This window comes from Hordeum vulgare, chromosome 2H (assembly GCF_904849725.1).
Source record: "Hordeum vulgare subsp. vulgare chromosome 2H, MorexV3_pseudomolecules_assembly, whole genome shotgun sequence".
Taxonomy (NCBI): domain Eukaryota; kingdom Viridiplantae; phylum Streptophyta; class Magnoliopsida; order Poales; family Poaceae; genus Hordeum; species Hordeum vulgare.
In genome coordinates, this window is record NC_058519.1 from 2901777 (window position 1) to 2922169 (window position 20393).

Below are 20393 nucleotides of genomic sequence, written 5' to 3' on the forward strand. Positions count from 1 at the left end.
GAAATCTCTAAAAGGTCTTATATTTCAAAACGGAGGGAGTAATTGACTATGCATTGCTTCTTATGTTGATGACTTTGGCCTCCTTGGCTTACATCAACTTTAATAAAAATGGTTGTGTGCATCACGTTGATGCAGAGGCCGGGGGTTCAACCTCCTTCTCAAAAAAAAAAAGAGAGGCCGAGCTCGTGAACTCTTTTGTGTTCTATCAATTTTTTGTTCATGGGAGAATCTTGCGTTTTTGTTGCAAAAAAGAAAAAAAAAACAGATACATTACATGGAGCCGATGAAAGTCTTCCAATTCTGCAATAGAAAACACACAGTTGTTCGCATGATGTCAGGTTAATGATGGACTAATTTATACATGGGCAAAGCTTTATTGGTTTCCTTCACGGCATTAAAATGGTATATTGTGAAGACTTGGGGGGCAAATTGCTCAAATAAATATATAACCAAAATCATAAGTGCAATCATAAGGTTGGTGCGTCAAAGATCTTCCAACAGGTGTCGTTCGAGCTAGGTTACGATTCATGAACCCGCATTGATCACCATGCTTAATCTACACCAAGGGAGGTCCCCATGTAGTACCCACGATCTTATTAGAGAAAACTATAAACAAGATTAACCAAATGCGATGTAGGTACGCTTTCGGCCTCAATACACATTTACCAATCGAACCGATGGAGGTTAGCACCTCTTTTCATGAAAGGAGAAGGGTAGACAAACATATGAAACCTAGCGCACAGGTGTGCATGCATGAGCCATGCACGCATATGCATTTGCTTGGATGCAACAAAATTAACCATGTACGTACGTACTTGTCATCGATCCAAATTCCAATGTATATATGTGCACTACCAGATGAACATATATATATGCATCTCAGTGTGAGAGGGGAGCATGTGCAAGGGGCCTTGTTTCTCTACACTCACACTCCTTTCCACGGCTCAAAAGGAGATATATAGCTAGCTAGCTAGCAGCATGCATGCACGCACGCACGCACGCACGCACGCTAGCTAATCTCTTCGTCCTAGAAAGCCTGCAGCCAGCCAGCCGCCCCTTTTGCAAACCCGAGAAGAGAACACGTAGAGCCTACCCTCGCCAATAGCATGTCCAATTTTATAACCTGGTCTGACACCTCATCGATCCATGCATGCATACATGATATCTGCAAATTGGCAAGTTGATGCAAGGTTAACATTAACAATCGTTGGTTTCGATGCATGCTTAATCAGCCTATCTCCAAGCCATGAAAAAGCGAGCTCAAAGCCAATGGGTTTCAGCATGCCCTAGGTCACCACGTATGTACGTAGTTACACAGCTAGCTAGCTCGGCGTGGTCGGTTACCCGCCTCGGAAACCGTGTTAAGTTTGTTGATTGCGCTTAGCCTAGCCTTTTGAGCTAGCCGTCCTTAAAGCTTGTGTTAGGGTATATAACTAAACCCTGGCCAGCTAGGGTTTTAGCGCCGTTGGTGAGAGTTCCAACTGTGGAGCACGCGTTAAAAGGCCTTTGGCATGATTGTCGAGAATCGCCGACCTATACGGATAGAGGTATATGTTACTCGACGATCGATGAAGCTTTCTACTCTAGGGAACATCATTGCAAAACTTCATTTGGGGTTGGAACTTCCGAGTGGTAGCTTGTATGTTATTCGGTTCCTAGGGAATGAGATCCTTTGTATACTATCAGTGAAGAAGAACTGATGGTTCTTAGCAATGGATTCTTACTCTTTGTACATGTGCAAGCTAGTAGTATCTATCCTAGCTAGCTTGCACCTGACTCCTCCAATGACTGCAGAAAATTCTTGCATAATGCAAGAATGCTGCTATTAATTTGAATTCCTATCTTCTATTTTTCTTTGTTTTTGAATCATATGTTTTTCACATGTACAAGAAACACAAAATAACCATATATAAGTTCAACGTATAGTTGAGTAACAAATGAAATCGTCGGGATATTGAGTAAGATCTTAACTCAAACAGGGAAATATTTTCTCCATTGTAGCGGTACAATCCTTCTATAATGTATTGTAACATATCTTCCTGGTGAAATAACTCCCGTTGCCCAACTAAAAAAAATACTCCCGTCGCCGTCTATGTAAGGCAAGATGAGCTTCTTTGAGCCTTCATAGCTCACATGGCAATTGCTACGTGCTTGCCCTGGTATGGGTATGAGATTAGCTCAAAAGTGCAAATCATCTATGAGAGAGTCCTTTTGATAAAATAAAACGCTCAATTGAAGAGCCTTTTCAAAAGTTCAATCCCACCAATGTTTTTTAGGGACTTCGTGATGCGCGTTTGCTACTTGTTTTATGAGAAGCTTTGCATATACACAATTTTTTAATCCTTGTTCAATATTCTGTGGGGCATCAGGGCGAAAAAAGTATGATTGCATACTAATTCGACTAGTCATAATTAGAGGGAGGATGGCCCTATTCATGGAGAGTAATGCTAACTACGTGGTACTATGCAAGAACGTCTCCATCAGCACTTAATTTGGTTGTGCTTGAAATATTTGATACCACAATATGTCCCCACCACATTTATGAATGTAATCCAGGGCAATTATCATTTTGCTAATGATGATCATGATGAACAACTCCCCTAGTTCAAATTCAATGTATGCAACTCAAAGAACACTATTAGAATATTTATAAACCACAAGGCAAATGGTACAAGTCACATCCTACTTTTTTATTAGTTGACTCTTCCCCTTCTATAGATAATTATATCCTAACTATGAAAATGTCAAAATGATTAATGAAACTATAAAATATAATATAAAATAAATTAGATTTGGTTTTTATAATCTAGATTTAGCAGTCATCATCTAAAACTCTAAATTACCAAACTACTCCCTCCGTTCCTAAATACAAGTCTTTCTGAAGATTTTACTATGAACTACATACAGATGTATATAGACATATTTTAGAGTGTAGATTAACTTTTTTTTTACTTTGTACGTATGTAGTTCGTAGTCGAATTTCTAAAAAGACTTATATTTAGGAACGGAGAGAGTAGTCGGGAAGTCATGTAGTTATTTTCCCCAGCTAGGCGTTACTGGAGAGGAAAAATACTCGTCTAAGATGGTTCATCCAAAGGTTCACCAAAATACATCTTTTTTAGCTGAAAACCCATCTTTGTTGGCAGTAATCACAGGTTATTCCATCGGGAAGCCATTTGTGTAGTCGTCCCCAACGGTTTCCACCGAGGGCTTCTATATTTCACCACTCAATGCAGATGGCTCTTGGCAAGAACTTCCACGGATAAGATCACAAACGGCTCTTTCACATACGCATCTGTGATGGACAATACAAAACAAATGTCACTTAGATAGAACGATATGTGCATGTGGGTTTCGGGTTCAGATTTGCTCAATGACTATAACTTGCGAAGGGTAGCCCTAATTACGTTGCCTCCCCTTTCTCATCCGCCCTCAAGGTTTTCCATCTTCCCTCCTCCTATGATGGTGCCCCCCTTCCAACCGCCATCACCACCGCTCTCGTGCAAACAAGATCAGGTGGCAGTTGTGCTCACCTCCGCCACCTTGTATTGCCCACACTCCCTTCTTGAGTTCTTAGTACCGTCTCGAGGGGCACACATGATTTGATTCAAGGTCGTGCACGTCGTGCGACCACCTTCACTCAGTACTTACCTCCTCCTTTGACTTTCTTATGCATATTTGTGCGCCCTTGGATGTGAGCACATATATTTTCTTCATATGTTTTTACACATACATAGCTTACCATACCGTGGGCACTTTCTTGAAGTTTTCATAGCTAAAACTCATTCCATGTATTTACATAATTGTATAAAATCTAAAGTATTTATAGTTATGTGGTTAACTCAACACAACTCGGTTTGGATTACTCCAACATTCACCTCCTAATCCAAACAAACACGCATAACTAGTACTCCCTCTGTCAACTAATATAAGATCGTTTAGCTCATTAAAGTAGTGATATAAACGCTCTTATATTAGTTGACAGATGGAGTACTTACTTAATGCAGGGGTGGACCTAGAGAGAAAATGACCCGGTGTCCTAGCATATGACCATTCATAAATTTCATCTAAAGATGAGGTGTCACATGTTACAGTATATGTGGATTGCACTAGCCCTTTTCATCAGTTCGGATTTTTGGTTGCATTGGCTAACGCATGAAGCTTAACATGGTATATCAGAGCTAAGGTCTTGAGTTCAAGTCGCTATCTTCCGGTTGCACGTGTTGACTTATCTATACTGTAACATCACACGCTATATTTTGCATGAAATTTAGAAAGAAAACATTTTGCACCTGGGTAGCACAACGTGGGTACGCCCCTGACTTAACGCAACACAACTCAGTTTGGATTACTCCAACAATCTATAGTAAAGTTAAATACTCTGAATAAACATAATTACTAGAAAGTGGAACAACAAGCTTCTTGAATAAAAGGCATTTTATTGCTGCAAAAGGACCACATCAAGGTGATACAATAGCATAGAGTTCATACCCCAGCCTCAGCATAACTACTTACACATAACCTCAATCAAACAACCGCGCGAACCATAAAAAACATGAACTGACATAGTATAGCAAAAACAAAACACCCTAAGAGGCCGATCGAAAGACTAAATCACCATTAACAGGGCTACAAGCTAGCTGAGCTGTGCATGACATCTCTCCAAAAGGCTAAACAACGATTTTCGGCCTTAGATGAACTTGATTTTTTTTAATAGCTAGTACGTAGCATTAATCCCTTGCCAGTTGAAAACCATCATTATTTAATTACTAATCCATGAGGTGTACTACACAAGGGACGGATCGGGCGCCACATATAGCAGACTCCGGGCTGAGTCATGCATGCAGGCATGCAGTAGCTAGCTACTCCTAACTCCTAAGCCAATTCCCCTTAGAATATTACCAGTACGTAATCAATTAACTACTCCTTAATGAAGCTAGTTGGGCATTTGACGCGCCGCCATGTGATCTCCTAATAATTGGCATGCACTAGCTACATGCAAATAATTTAGTCAACCAGCTAATTGTTGAATCATGCCTGAACATGGCATGCAGGGGGAGGGGGCTTAATTAGCTAGTCAGTTTGTTGTACTAATCATCATCGATCACAACCAAGATATTGATCCAGTGGCTATATATCATGCATATACATCCATCCAACTTGGTCTGAAATCGGTCACGGCGGGGTCATACCCCTTGCATATATTTTAACCCGTGTATATCTGCTCGAGTCCCATCGGATCTTAAGATAATGGGGGGCTTTCACTTTTGGGGATTTTTGGTTGGCACCAAATTAAGCTATAGGGCCGGGGTTTAGTTTGATCATCATGGAATGTTCTATCGGTAGTTTAGATTCTAGCTAGCTACAGGCGCAATTATTATTATTCTGGGTTAGTTCATCCCATATGCCTTCTCTGTGCTCTTCTCTAATATGTTGATCTATATGCCTTTTTTGAAAAAAAAAATATCTTCTATCAATGGATTGATACACAGTGATATGGTGTCATTAATTTATTTTTTGTTTCTGAAAGTTCCAAAGTGAATCGTCACAAATTTGAATCTAATAAAAAAATTGAACTGGAGTTCTAATGCAAATCTAACCTTATATTATATGTGTACTTACAAAATGCAAATAGTTTGAAGTAAAGATAAGTTATATGTTCAAATTTTGTCAATTTTCTTCGGGTCTAAAATAAGTGTAATACATTATGTTGCAGCTGTTGGAATAGGTAAACCTATTTAATTTATTTACTAAACTGAGAACTTGGTCGAGTAATTCTACTTTTGACAACAATAGAATTACTCGACCAAGTTCTCAGTTTAGTAAATAAATCTATTTAATTTATTTACTAAACGATAATAAACTAGCTGCTGGTAATAGAATAAAAAGATCACTAAGAAACTATCTACCCAAAGATCGAAGTGTATCTAGTGTAGCCTATCCTGCTCTACAAAATATAATATTTGCAAGGTTATATGATCTTACAAAAACTGGAAGTAATAAAAATATCATTTACATTTTGTATCATATTACAAGCAAAATTATACTCCCATGGTCGCAGTTTACCTGTCTCTCATGTACCTTGACGTTTAAGTTTGACCATTAATTTGATCAATGAAACGCCGGTTGTGTGCCATAAAAATTATACCATTGAATTCTGACTGGAAATAGGTTTCCAATGGTACCATTGAATTCATATTCGAAATAGGTTTCCAGTGGTAGTATAATATTTGTGACATGTGACTTATAGGCAGATGGACTACTCAAAATCGTGCGCTGGAGACTCCAAATGTCAAACACGTCTTATACTTCTAGATGGAGCGATTATGATCCATTAATATGTGCCTTAAATTTGGAAGAAATAGGTGATTAACTAGTGGATAACCATGCACAACACTCATATCTACATCTTGCACATGGCATCATGGGTTCCCAAGAATCATTTCATCTAGAGCACATTCACAACCCCAGTCCCCAACACTTGGGTAAAGCCTCCCCCAAACTACACTAGGACCAGGCCGCCCATATGCCGCCGCTTGTTTTAGTTCTCGATGAGATGACCTCACCCTTCCTCCATTGACCGAAACTTGTCGCTTTCCCCGAGACGTTTGACCTCGCACCAACTGTTTCTTTGGTCGGTTGTAACGGTTTAACCACCATGTGTTAGCTAGTATTAATTAAAGTTCTCTCCTCATTGATCAGTTTGAGCATTTGAGCTAGCCACTAACCCTCTGTGGTTCTTGAGTTGTTTTAGGGCCTGATTTCAATGGAGGAAGAAGAAGAAGAAGAAGAAAAAGAGTATAATCTGACACAAACTTAGTTCAGTTCGGCGCTGTGGCAGTCTTTAGTTTATTTGGGTCTTATGGAGCCTGAAGAATCTCAGTCAGATGATGAGGTGCAGTGGCAGGTTTGTCATGTGGTAGCCTCTCAGGAGTCATGACCTCCACGCATCAGCATTAATTGATAGAACTGCCTGTACTTAATTTAGTTTATTTTTTGAAATTTGTTTACAACAATGTGTAGTAGTATGACAAAGTAGACGAAGTTTATTTTTTGAAAAATTGTTTACAACAATGTGTAGTAGTATGATAAAGTAGAAGAATTCAGTTATCCGCGCCTTTACCAATAGAAAAAAAAAGGACTGAAATGCAGGAAATTTATTCGATACCAGTGGTTCCACTCAGAGTAAATTCGACGTGGAGAAGAAAAATTGTAATCCTGATTTGTTTTCTAAATTATAATGATGCTTTGCTAAATTATGTGACTATATATTCTAGAGGAGATATGGAACCGAAGTGGTTCTGGCAAAATATCAACCACTTGTAGGTGCACCACATGACCACATGGTAAGCATATATTGGTATTCATTTTGTAGTCGTATTTAGTAGTAGATACATTTGAGCTATTTTATTGCACATAACCCCATTCTTCCGGTATTCATAATGAACCTGTAGTCTTTGATATTAGGATAAGTGCTTCTTTATTTGGGTCAATGCAATTGGTAGGATTCTCATGTGCTTGGTTCATTCCCTCTTACCCTAATTGGGAACTGTACAGTTAACCTGCAGGATATGAACTGCTTCAGAAGCTATGTGCAAAAATCTAGCATCAGATCTGCTATGTGTAAAATTCAATTGCAATTTGCACCACATTCAGATTCAAAAGTCCAAGCATAGGGCTAAGAGAGAAGGATGGTGCATGCATGCTCTCTAGCTTGGAGACAAGAAAATCCAACCATTGATTGTGTTCGTCTTCGAACTCGATCCGGTAACACGGGAAAAAAAAAAATCTGAACTGACGGTGTATTAAATCTGAAAATTTGCAGCACCAGTAGTGTACTTCTAAGTAACCTCTCCAGAGTTTGCAATACAGAGTGCTCCTGGTGCCTGTCAAATTATATGACATGACAAAAATTCCAGAAGAATAATCCAAAGACTACTGCCGTATCATCCACAGCTGGAAGCAAGTTATATTCCTGCCACTATATACATGGTGGATTCTCCACTATACCATGATCCCATTTCTTCAGAGTATATTCTGCTACTTGAGATCATCTTCGATTCAAATTAGATCAGCTGACAATTTACATGCTTCACGAGAAGGCGACACATCCGAGACCCGTGAAGTAAATGTCAAGAACATATCGACATAATTGAATGGGATTGATGCGAAAGAGATCACTCAGGCCAAACTGGTAGGATGGCAACAGCCTCAGCAGATACTTGTATATTGTATCAGAATATATGCGGCTTACAATCATTACTGATCAAACATTTTTACGGTTGACAATTAACATAGAAAAGCATATAATTCTGCAACGCTAGTTTGATGCTATTAGATAGATGTATCATCAACACACTTCATGGTGCATGCTCTGTTTTATTTTATTTAAAGCAACATATTTTCACATGAACTGAGAGATAAAGTGACCATGTCGACATCGAAAACGACCTACAGAACGACACGGGGGGAACTAGATATATGGAAGATCATCGTTGTGCACACACGGCAACCAAGAGCTAACGAATAAGTGTGATCGCTGTGAGCCGTTGGAACAAAGTCTCCCAATGTATCAAATCAATCACAGAAAGCTAGAAGCTGTGCCCTCCAGTGGTAGTGGAACAAGGTACACACAAGCAAAAGTGATAAGACGTTGCTATGGTCTGGTGGTTTAGCTGGTCTCAAAAGACAGGGGCAGATCATGGGTAGCAAGCTCCTTGAGCAACATCACTGTCCCCTGGATGCCAGTGCCCAAAACTGAGCTGCTTCACAGTGTTTTGCAGTGGGAATTAGTGTCTAGATAGAACAACTGGTGTTGTTAGTGCTCTGTCTGTCACTAGCTACCAGGCTAGGTGCAAGCCCTGGATGCACTGGTCAAAAATGGTCACTAGATCCTGTAAGATATTGCATCTTTTGACTTGTCAATTGATACTGTGTGGCCTGGGAGCAAGGACAAGACATTACTACACACATCTTGATTTGCACTCAAGCTGATGTGTGTCTACATTCAGCAATCTAATCACCATGTATATGTATCTATGTACTTACATTTTGCTGTTATACCCATTTTTTTTCAAAGTAAAAAATGGCACTGATTCCATCCCAGCAGTCCGTAATCCCATTGATGAATTAAGTTAGCAAATGTTGAGTTAAATTAGGAATTACCCTGATGCATGCCAATTCAAGTCTGAAGTCTAATGTAACACCACACAAAACCCTAAACCAGCTCCCCAATGTTGAGTTAAATTAGGAATTGCCCTAATGTAACCGTGAACTGCTATGGCATAACCAGCTCCCCAAATAATACTGAAGTCTAATGTAACACCACACAAAACCTATCACATCTCCTGTTTATTCTTTTCCAAAAGAAAACAGAATGGCGATCTTGTTCCTCTGTATCCAAATCTTGCACAAGATCTGCAACGCCATGTTGGTTTCCCATTGACCAGCACAAATCCATGTGACAACCCAGAGCAAAGAACCCTGTCATCACTAACCCAGCACTACTAACCCAAGCCACCCCAGTCAGTCGGACGGGCCGATGCCCGCCACGTGCCCACCGGCAACCAAGTGGACGCCCGAGATGCGAAGCAAGAGATTCCTTTGCGCATATATACATAGTATATTGCCACCACTGTTTGTTACATGTGGCACAGTCGGCTAAGCCATGCAGCGGGAATCTTAAAACCCTTCAAAAAATTGCAGCAGGAATCTGAAAACCCCAACCGATTATTCCTTTTCCATAATTCTTTTGCTGAGAGTATCTCAGCACACAGATTTGCAGGAATGAGATCACAAGTAGAAGGGATCATATCCTTTCTGAATATCTACCTATGTTTGTTAACTAAATGATTCCCTAATGATAAAACTATGGGAGGAGATGATCCATGCTTGCTTGCTTCGCCGGCCCATGCATTTTGTCAGTCAAGCATATTTGCTTCCATGTTAATTTAGCGTCGGGGTCGATGCTAATCGCGTGGCGGCATGGCTCTCGTGATGTTTTAAAATTAGGGCTGAGGATATGAGCATACGTGTCACAGTGTCGACGCCGGAGAAGCAAGATTAGCGAGGGTTCATTCACATGTTGACGGCCGGTCAAAATGAGTATCTGAATGTGTCGTCGAAATCAACGACATTTAGTCACTGGCTCAGGTGATCAAAGTCCAAAAGAGTTGGGATTAAAATAGTTTCCAGTGAATGTTCAGCAACAATCACCGACCAATGTTTCTTTCCAAATTGTGAACTGTTTCTTCACACACAACATCATCCTAGATATACTACTAGTTTCCAGTGAATGTTCAGTAACAATCACCGGCCAATGTTTCATTCTGATTTGTGAATATTTAGTCACACACAAGAGCACCATAGGTATCTGGGCTTGGTCGTTTGACTGCAAGACACTGCACTGCATCACTTGATAGACACCATAATTTTGATGGACTTCTGTTTGAATCTATACGATTCTCAAAATGGAGGAGTTATCCATCCCCGCTTTTGGGATGCTTCACATAAAAGTTATGTGATTTTAGAGACAGTAAATATGAAGTTTTCACGTTGTCGAACCACATTTCAGCTTTATTTGTCCTTTAAGTTTTAAATATTAAATATGGTTTCATAGGAGGTTTTTTCTTTGTTCCAAGTGGACACGTAGAAATTCTCGCTGTGTTGCTCAGATTCTACAAGAAAAAAAATCACCGTTCAAATGGGCCTTAATTGATGCTGAAATTAATTTTGAAGTAATTGTCATATATCAGTCACTAAATCATTTCAAGGTTCCTTAAAAAAACTTAACCATTTCAAGGGCATTTGGCCAGAGGATCCTTATTTGACGCTTATTGCTTCAAATTGCCTGCAACTTGCACAGGGCTCCGCGCATATACCAAAATTTCAATGCCTTGTTTCTTTGGTTCCAAACGGTTTTCTTTGGGGCATTTGAGGTTTTTCCTTTATGCTTTTATACTTCAAGTTCTTTTTTCCATTTGGTTTTTCTTTTTTCCTTTTCCTACTTCTAGCCTTTTAAAATTTATGAACATTTTCAAATTTTGGGAGTATTTCCTAAATCGTGATCATTGTTAAAAATACATGAGCATTTTAAAAATTTCAAGATCATATGTGAAGATTTTACAAAATACACAAGCATTTCTAAAATTCTTGACCATTTCTTAAAAAGTGAAAAAAATCACCAACATTTTTACCTTTTTGAAGATTTTAAAATCTTACAATATTTTAAAATCTAACAAACCAATCGAGCAACAGTTTTTTTATGGAAAATCGACTAGAAAACTGAATAACAACAAAAGAAAACCGATCCTAGTAGCACTGCATACAACGTCTAAGTGGGCTGGCCAACAAACCTTTTGACGTAGAGGGTCCAATAGGAGGACCTATTTGGCCAACCCATCTAGTATATTTACATTAACCAGATAAACCCATCAAGGAGATATGGTTAGCGTAGCCACCTATAGTCAGATACCCCTCGAATGGATTTATTAAGCCCAACCAAAATTCCCCATTTTAGGACAGGAAGCTCAGCTTTCATTTATTTATTCTTGACCAAAAAAATTGGTGCAAATTGTTCTCGGCAGACAATTCGTATGATCAAGATAAATGAGCAACAGATTCATGGTGAAGGTGCTAACCTTCACGGTTTTAGATCACAACAGGAACAAATTACTACAACAGATTTAAGCAAATGTTCGCTATCCTCGCAATCCTTTGGTTCCGATCTAGGGGGCGATCCTCCTACTCAACCCTGCAGGCATAGGGTTAACAATGAGCATCAACAACGCAATATTTACATCCAGAGATAAAGTCAAATCAATATCACCAAGAGATTTTTGTTTGCCACTGAAGATTGAGGAGCTGAATGCCTAAATCCATCCGAAGGTTATGCTCAAGCTTGTTCAAATGAGCTAAAGTGGCTACAATATATCTAGTATTAGCGGCGAGTTTTTATTGTAGCCAAGAGTTGCGACTGGATTTCAGTGCAAATTCAGATACAGAACAGGTTGGAGCATTGGGAGTGCCCTAAGTTAGGACTTTATAGGCCTAATTGGAACTAGCAAGTTTTTGGAGAACACAAAGAAAACTAATAAGCTTTGATTTTCTGAAGGAAGATCTTCAGAATATACAGATACAGAACAGGTTGGAGCATTGGGAGTGCCCTAAGTTAGGACATTGTAGGCCTAATTGGAACTAGCAAGTTTTTGGAGAACATAAAGAAAACTAATAAGCTTTGATTTTCTGAAGGAAGATCTTCAGAATATACAGACAATATAACTAAATGCCACGAAAGAAACTAAACTAGCCCTGAACCATTTGAAACCATTCATAGACCAGTAAAAGCTAATGTAAATTCTATGACATCCAATTCTCTAAGAAATAATCTTGTATTAAACCCTGAGTAGGAAAAGAAAACATGAAATCATTGGAGGTGAAAAATAAGTGACTGTTTTTCAAAAAAACAAACAAACAGCTAACACCAGGTTCTGCAGGTAAAGTAAAAGATTCAACATTGCTGACCTGGTTGAGAAGTGAAGTTACAGAACACTAGGGAGCCATCAAATAACTTAACAGTACAGTTTCTGATTTCTTGCGTGTCTGCAAATATGTTCCCTACACAACCTCTGTTTCGATATCAGGAGTATAATCTGGAAGACTCCGTAGTACCTAACAAAGTGCAGTAACTGCTGTCAAGATCGTGGAGAAAGGAATATCAGCTTTATAAGAAAGCACATTCAATAGTATATTCGAATACCTCATACAAGTACCACGAGATGTAGGCATCGGTAGCAGCATACTCAAGTTGCTTTTTTGAGAGAACAAAAGCCTCCCAGTTTCCCATTCTTATGTTGCCAGGTTTTGGTAACTTATAGACAGGAAGTTGCAGGTGGTAAAGAGCATAGCAACATAGCAACAAGTTAGTGCAACGAGAACACTAAAGCAGTTATACTTATATAAGCCAAGCAAAAGCCTATCCGGTAAAAAAAGATTGCATTTCATAGAAACTTCAGAATCTGTTCCGCTAAACAATAATTCAAATTGTCTCAACCACGGAACTACCCCATCAGGCATCGCCATAATACACAGATATGGACCAGGCATGCAAATATCAGCAACCACAAGAATTTCAATTTAATATTTTATTGATTATAAAAAAAGCTTGTATTCCGTACGCATATGGGTGTTCTGTCTACATAAGCATAACTGAACCTCTATCGTGATACATAAAACACATAAATGAATAAAGGACTGAAGACTGTTTCTTTCCAGTGCTACCAGAACTGGGGAAAGAGAGCAGTACTAAATAATACTAATAGAATAGGAATTACCTCTTTGCATGTGATCATTTCAGTTAATGCAGCAAGACTCCATCTTTTATAAGGCCCAGCTAACTTGAGATTTGCAACAGTTGATAAATCCATCAATGGTTGTACACGGACATCATAATCATTGAACATTTTCCTTGCATCATTGTCTATACATACTCCAACCTGCATAGACAAGAGAACAATGTCTTGCATGACCAAAACAGGGCAAGGGAAAGAGCATACAATCCATGAGGAAATGAACAAACTACGCACTTTGACGGATGAACTGTCCTCCAAAAGAGACTTCAAAATAGGAGGTACTCCAGAGTGAATTATATGCATGACATAACAATGAGTTTTGTCCATGCATAATTGCATCAACGCGACTTTACATGGTGGCTCTCCTGCAAAATCCAAGACGTCGGTTGTTCCATCAGATTTTATTTTTTGCAAGACTCAGCTTACAAATCATTCATCCAGAAACCAACATTTTACAGTTTGAAAAATGCAACTAAACATTAGGCTATAGGCAGAAGAGCAAACCTCTTCTGGGAAAGGGTTTCCACTCAAGGTCGAAACCAAGGGAGACCGGGCCAGAGGCCTTCATGCTTTCGATTTTGCGCATAATCTCCCGTGTAGCTTTGTCCACTTCAGTTGCTGTCCGGCAGTACACTATCTTTCCGCGGAATGCTACCTGCTGGTACCTAGCCTTCACACTCCCTGCGGCTCAAAATCCAGGGGAGACATGATTCAGATGTCAATCCCACAAGAAGATTAAGACAGATAAACATACAGTACCACTAGGTGCCAATCTACACAAATCAACAAACCAACCAACCATCCTATGAACCCTAACAGAGTATAACAACACATGAACAACCAGAAAGAGCTGTCATTTTACCAAAAACTGGGGGATTTTCTTCCAGGTGGTGAAACTGTGGCACCAAGAACCCTAGTTCTTCCACGCACATTTGAGTTCTTGGGTTCTTTGATTTCGGGAGGAAGGGGAAAGTGGGATGCGCGAAGAGGGGGGAGCCGCACCTTGGCAAGTGGGGGGCGAGAGGACCGACGACGGCGAGGAGGCGCTCGCGGCCGCGCGGACCGGGTTGGGCCGTGGGCGGACGGGGGCGGGGGCGGGGGTGTTGGACCAGTCGGGGAGGCGGCGGCGCTTGGCGGACTCGGCGGCGTGGGCGGCCTCGATGGCCTGGAGCTCCGCCTCGGCCTCGGCGTCCCAGTAGAAATCGTCGTCGTCGTCGACGGGGCAGGGCAACGCGTGAGGCGCTCCGGACTCCATGGCGGCTGGATCCGGTGGGCGACTCGCCGGCGCCGGTGAGGCTGGGAGGAGGGGAAAAGATCGAGTCTTTTTCTTCCTATATGTATATTGCCAATTTTAAAATTGTGGGGGAACTGAGAGGGAACATTCACTTGTTGAAACTAAGTGAAAGGAAAATTAACCAATAACGAGATATAACACATATCAACACATCTACAAGACCACAACAAACTCAGTGTTGCCCCTACCCGGCTTAGCCAAAGAAAAGGATGGTAGTCATTTGCACGCAAACCCACATCTTCACATTAGCAAGCCTCTCACACAAATAGATGGTACCCACTAGCGACCTGGTTCCCCATTGTGGAGCTACATGTAAACACGGAGCTCATTGACATGAAAGCAGCATCGGTCCTCGACAACTTGGTGTTGAAGGAGCCATACTGCAGTCATTGTAGGGAGGGCATTTGCCCTCAACATAAATCTTTACTGGCATATCATTTGGGCCGGGAACACCATGTCAATTCATCAACGACCTTGGCCCCAAAGCTTTTACTGGCGTATTTCTATACAATAGTTGGATGTCCGTGCATTGCCACAAAACAAGAAAGATCATAGAGATCAAACAATTGTTCTAATTAAGAAATGTGTACCAACCATTATAACATGTGGTTTTCATTCCTATAACAACAAATTGATTCTCTTTCCAACTTCATTTCTCCAAGGTCTAGGCAGTTGTCGAATCCCTTTAACCACCCTCTCCTTGTAAGAAGGTACAAAGCAACATCTTTTATCCTACCCTTCCTTTCCCCCACCTTTATTATGCCATCATATATGAGTCCTCTCTTCAAAATCTTGTATTTCTATTTATTATCTAATTTAATTTAATTTGATTAAGATTATTATTTTGTATCTTTTCTGGCAGTCTGAAAGGAAACCTAACCACTATATCTCAAAACTATCCGAAAGGAAAATTAACCAATATCGAGATATAACAACGCATGCACAAGACCACAACAAACTCAGTGTTGTCCCCCACCCGGCTTAGCCGAAGAAAAAGATGATAATCATTTGCCGCGCAACCCGACATCTTCACATTAGCAAGCCTCCCGCACAAACAGATGGTATCCACTAGCGACCGGCTTCCCCATTGTGGAGCCATATGCAAACACGAAGCTCCTTGACATGAAAGCATCATCGGCCCTCGACAGCTTGGTGTTGAAGGAGCCATACTCCAGTCATTGTGGGAGCTGAATTATCAAGAAACTTGAGGTCATCAAATCCATGATGATGATGTCTCTCAGGACAACCACCAAATAGATCTTACCACCGGCAAACACATGCTATATGTAAATTGCCAGCCAAATGAATTTGGATCAGTCGGCTGGAGACGGTACGGCTCGCTCCAGCGTGGCGAAGGCTTGACATGCATTGGTAGGAAGTCCTGTTTGTATTAGATTACTGCTCGGTTTATACACCACCAGGAGGCGAGCATCCGGAGGAGGAAGAAGAAAGAAAAACAGAAAAAAGACAAAAAATATATATAGTGGTCTGGCAATCGACTGACACACTGAATTGAAGTGCCAACTCAACTGCGTTTGTTTTCACCAGAAAAACAGTAGTAAAGTATCCTACCGTGATTTTCTACTCAAGTATATTATAAAAAAAGGAAAAGAACAAGAGGGAATATACAGGGAAAAATGGGAGCTACCTACAAATTACAAAGTACTCCCTCCGCAGTGAAATATAAGAGCGTTTAGATCACTCTGATCGAGTTATCTAAATGTTCTTATATTTCTTTACGGGGGGAGCATGTTGTATCTAGAAAAGCAAGGTGCTTGGTTTTAACTCCCTGTGTGTAGAGGGAGAAAGATAATCATCGGATAAATCTTAGCCACCTCCCAAAAATGTTGTTATCTTCCAGATGTTCCAGAGGCTGGGAATAATGGCGCCCATACTGAAGGGGGTGCCAACTGCATCTGTTTGGCACCGTGGAATTCCAACACATCCGAGCAAATATGCAGTCCCAAAACAGATGAAGCTGACTTTCATCCAGTTTTCTTGTTGTTGTTTCGGAAAAGGAGGTTGAAAAACACAAGCCCGAGCAACCAGCATTATTAAAAGATGCACACAAGAAAAATTTGAGCCCGTTTTGCAATTCCTATGCTGGTTTCAGCAGATTATACAAGAGGATGTTACTACAAGTAGCATCAAGCGTAACCAAAAAACACATAAAAGCCAGTACCAACGAGAAACAGACCGAGAATGCATTTGAATTCAGATGGTAGCTTCAACCAAGGATTCAGAAAAGAGTAAGCAGATGAAGGACCTTCAGCAGCGGAACGGGGACTTGGTGGAAGAGAAGGAGGGCTCTGCTCCCTAGATACAGAGATACACACCCAGCTGCAGTTGATGGCCTGAATGCACAATTATTATTTATGTTTAATGTTCGTGTTGTAATTTTTAACATGTACTGGCACCAACAGGAGAAGGTTGGGAATTGCATTCGGGTCCGTTCTGCAATTCACATGGTAGTAGTTTCAGTTGATCATCAAAAATGGATGGAGGAGCCAGATCGGCAATTGCATTCGAATCCATTTTACAATTCATATGGTATCTTCAGCTGAGCAAAAAAAAAAAATGTTAGCAAGAAACGCAAGATTTCCATATCTTCGGTACCAACAAAGAACAGATTGGGAATGCATTTGAATTCATATGTTGGCTTCAACTAATAAAAAAAAGTGTAGGAAACAGCATCAAACATTTTTCAGATCTCATTGCAGGGGCAAGAGCACTGACGAGTAACAAACTTTAGAAACTACTAGTATGTTTCTGGAGGGGTTTGATTCAAATAGATAGGAGCAACGACACCAGACCTCGCTCCAGCATTTCATCGAGCACACAGGATGCTACATCTCCAAGATCACGCCTGAATTGCTATAGCACCAAATCCAATCTGACGCATCAAAGAAGCTGCCGCGGCGAGGTCCTCCTCCCTGCCGCCGTGGCCTCGGCAGCCTTCCTCTTCCTCGTCGGCGGCGTCCTCGCCGTTAGCCCGGCCGCGGAGGCCTTCCTCTTTGGGGACGCTTTCGCCGGTGCCTTGGCAGAAGGAGCAGAAGCCGGCGCGACAGCCTTCTTCCTCTGCAGCCACCTTGCCGGATTCACGAGCGCGGCCTCCTCCTCGCCGGACTCCTCCTCGTCCTCGTCCGACTCCCCGGACTCCTCCTCGTCCTGCTCCGACTCCACGGACTCCTCCTCGTCGTCCTTATCGTCTACGACCTGGCGCTCCTGGGCCGCGACGCCCCCATCCTCCTCGTCCTTGTCGTCGTCGGAGCCGAGCGCGTCGGCGCGGCGGAGCCTGCCGAGGCTGCCCTCGATGCGGCCCTGGAGGCGGAGGCGCCTGCCGCCACGCCCGCCCGTGGACCACTGCGCCTCGCGCGCCCAGGAGAGGAGCGCCGGCGGGTCGGCGCGGTCTCCGCCGAGGAACACGCGCGGCCGCTGGAGCCCGCCGCCGTAGAACCTGCCCGGACCGAGCTCGGCCACCATGGCGAGCGAGATCCGGCCTAGCGTCTTGATCTCTTGATCCGGAAAGAAATTTCCTCCCTCTCTCTCTCTCTTTCGGTGGGTGGGTGCCGATGTTGACTGCGGCGGCGGCGGCGGCGGGAGGGAGGAGCGCGCGCGGCGGGAAAGACGAAACTGGTTTGGCGCCAAAGGAAAGAGGCCGAAGAAGGGCCTCCTCATCCATAATCAAACTCTGTTCCTTGGCTGGGCCGGAAAGCCAGGGCCCACCAACGCCCATCCCGAATGAGGGCAACCAGAATAAATATCACAGCATGTAATTTATTCTCTGATTTTTGAATATATTTTGGGGTTCACTTGCTTAAACGTATTGCTCTGCTCATACCATTGTTAAATCGTTGAAAAATGTTTAACGCAATAAATTCATTCGCATTATTTATATATTTAAGGCATGTCATTTATAGATTTACAAAAACACGTGTTCATGGATGCAAGACAAGCAAGGTTGACACCTTTATTTCCAATGTTGGGGACACAAGTGAAGTCCAACAAATACCAGTTAACATGCAACCATCAGCGGTGGCTCAGGTTTGGGTGCAGATGGCTATTAGGAAGGGAGGGATAGTGCTAGAGGCGGCGCTGTTTGCTAGGTCGACTCCTGTTTGACGCTTCATGCGTTTATTACTGTGTATTTTGCTAACCCACTACAGAGTGTTTTAATCCGCAAAAAACAAGCACATTGTGAATCGAAACAACAACCTCCCTCGTCGAGGTTCGCTGGTATAACCACCACGTCATAGAGCGGGATCTACTAAGCTCCAACTTTTTCCTTTTTTTATTCTTTCCATTTCCATTTTCCTTTTCTTTTCTTTTCCTTTTCCACTTTTTTCTTTGTTTTTCTTCTTTTCCTAGTTTATCCGATCACCGAGTTTCGTATGTTTCCATGCCCCCTACACTTTCTGCATTTGTTTCCCTTTCTTCTTGTTTTCCTGTTTTCATTTTTCTTTTCATAACATCTGAACTTTTTTTAAATCGATGATATTTTCTAATTTTGATGATTCTTTTTTGCACAAGCAATGAACCACTTTTTAGTTTTAGTGACCTATTTTTAAAATTTGATGATGTTTTTTCAAGTCCAATGATTGTTTTTTCCAATTAGACGAACATTTTTATTCAAATTCAATTAACTTTATTTCAAACTGATGATCTTTTTTGAAAATTGGTGATCTTTATTCAAATTCATTGAACTTTTTATTTTTTTATGAATTATTTCGGATTTGTGGAGTTTTTTCAAAATTGATGAACTTTTTTTTTCAAAACTTTGATGAGCATTTGTCAAAACTTTTGTGAACTATTTTTCAATATTGATGAACTTTCTTCGAAACCATTGAACTTTTTTTGAATAGAGCAGCCTTTTTTTTGCATGTTCATGAACTTTTTTCCGAAATCTGTGAAGTTTCTTTTTTTAAAAAAGAAAATCATGTATGAGCGGCTATAAAAGTTTTTAAAGTGTTAGTGCTGCATTCCGTCGCTTGGATTTGCCCGACTACCCTGGGTCACGTACTCCCTCAACACCAATTGGTGCGATGTTGGATTTTCGATGAACCTGCCCGGGCCGAGCGCGGCCACCATGGCGAGTGAGATTCGGCCTAACTTCTTGATCCGGAAAGAAATTTCCTCTCTCCCTCGTTGGGTATGTGCAAATGTTGACTACGTCGGAGAGACGGAGAAGCGCGCGGCGGGAAAGACGAAACTGGTTTGACGCCAAAGGAAAGAGGCCGAAGAAGGGCCTCCTCTCTATCATCTGTGTTCCTTGGATGGACCTGAAAACAAAGGCCCACTAACACCCATCCCGAATGAGCAACCATAAAAAGATATTACAACATGTTATTCTCTTATGTTGATATATGTTTTGGGTTCAGTAGATTAAACACATTGTAGCTTTGCTTATACCTTGATTTAATGTAATAAATCCATTCACATTATATGTTTAAACATGTCATTAGTAGATTTACAAAGAGATAAATACATGAATGGTGCTTAAACTTGTCACAGGTGTTTAGTTTAGTGCCTAAACTTGAAAAATACGCCGAACTAGTTTTGAAATTTGACGCGGATGTGCAAATACGGTGCTAATTCCATACATATACGTGAAGTGCATCCACGTGACACGTATATGGCTGACATGGCATGAGATCCCGTGACCTAACGCTAAACTGCAGCACATGCTGGCCAACATGCCAACTTGGTTTTGTTGCCAAAGAAAACTCCCGACTCTTAATGTAGCTTATATG

At 41.3% G+C, this 20393-nt stretch overlaps 2 protein-coding genes across 2 annotated transcripts; both read right to left on the bottom strand.

Annotated features, from left to right (window-relative positions):
* Nucleotides 1-11512: 11512 nt before the first annotated feature.
* On the bottom strand, nucleotides 11513-14691 carry LOC123431492 (Werner Syndrome-like exonuclease). The gene is made up of 7 exons (XM_045115310.1): nucleotides 14352-14691; nucleotides 13854-14030; nucleotides 13584-13714; nucleotides 13332-13493; nucleotides 12758-12868; nucleotides 12523-12669; nucleotides 11513-11752 (listed from the first exon to the last, which is right to left on the bottom strand). Exons 1-6 carry the CDS (start codon nucleotides 14602-14604, stop codon nucleotides 12616-12618), a joined length of 888 nt encoding a protein of 295 aa, XP_044971245.1. The 5' UTR covers nucleotides 14605-14691; the 3' UTR covers nucleotides 11513-11752; nucleotides 12523-12615.
* A 1974-nt stretch (nucleotides 14692-16665) lies between these two features.
* Nucleotides 16666-18336, bottom strand: LOC123429032 (histone deacetylase HDT2-like). The gene is made up of 2 exons (XM_045113101.1): nucleotides 17457-18336; nucleotides 16666-17203 (listed from the first exon to the last, which is right to left on the bottom strand). The coding sequence occupies exon 1, from the start codon at nucleotides 18319-18321 to the stop codon at nucleotides 17545-17547; it is 777 nt and encodes a 258-aa protein (XP_044969036.1). The 5' UTR covers nucleotides 18322-18336; the 3' UTR covers nucleotides 16666-17203; nucleotides 17457-17544.
* Nucleotides 18337-20393: the final 2057 nt, after the last annotated feature.

Bases quoted from the DNA above. Each gene is read 5' to 3' on its own strand.
- LOC123429032 (XM_045113101.1), bottom strand. From the start codon at position 18,321: ATGAGGAGGCCCTTCTTCGGCCTCTTTCCTTTGGCGCCAAACCAGTTT.
- LOC123431492 (XM_045115310.1), bottom strand. From the start codon at position 14,604: ATGGAGTCCGGAGCGCCTCACGCGTTGCCCTGCCCCGTCGACGACGAC. The intron at 13,715-13,853 runs GTTTGCTCTTCT...TGGATTTTGCAG, and splicing joins GAAACCCTTTCCCAGAAGAG to GAGAGCCACCATGTAAAGTC. The intron at 13,494-13,583 runs GTGCGTAGTTTG...TTGTCTATGCAG, and splicing joins AGGACAGTTCATCCGTCAAA to GTTGGAGTATGTATAGACAA.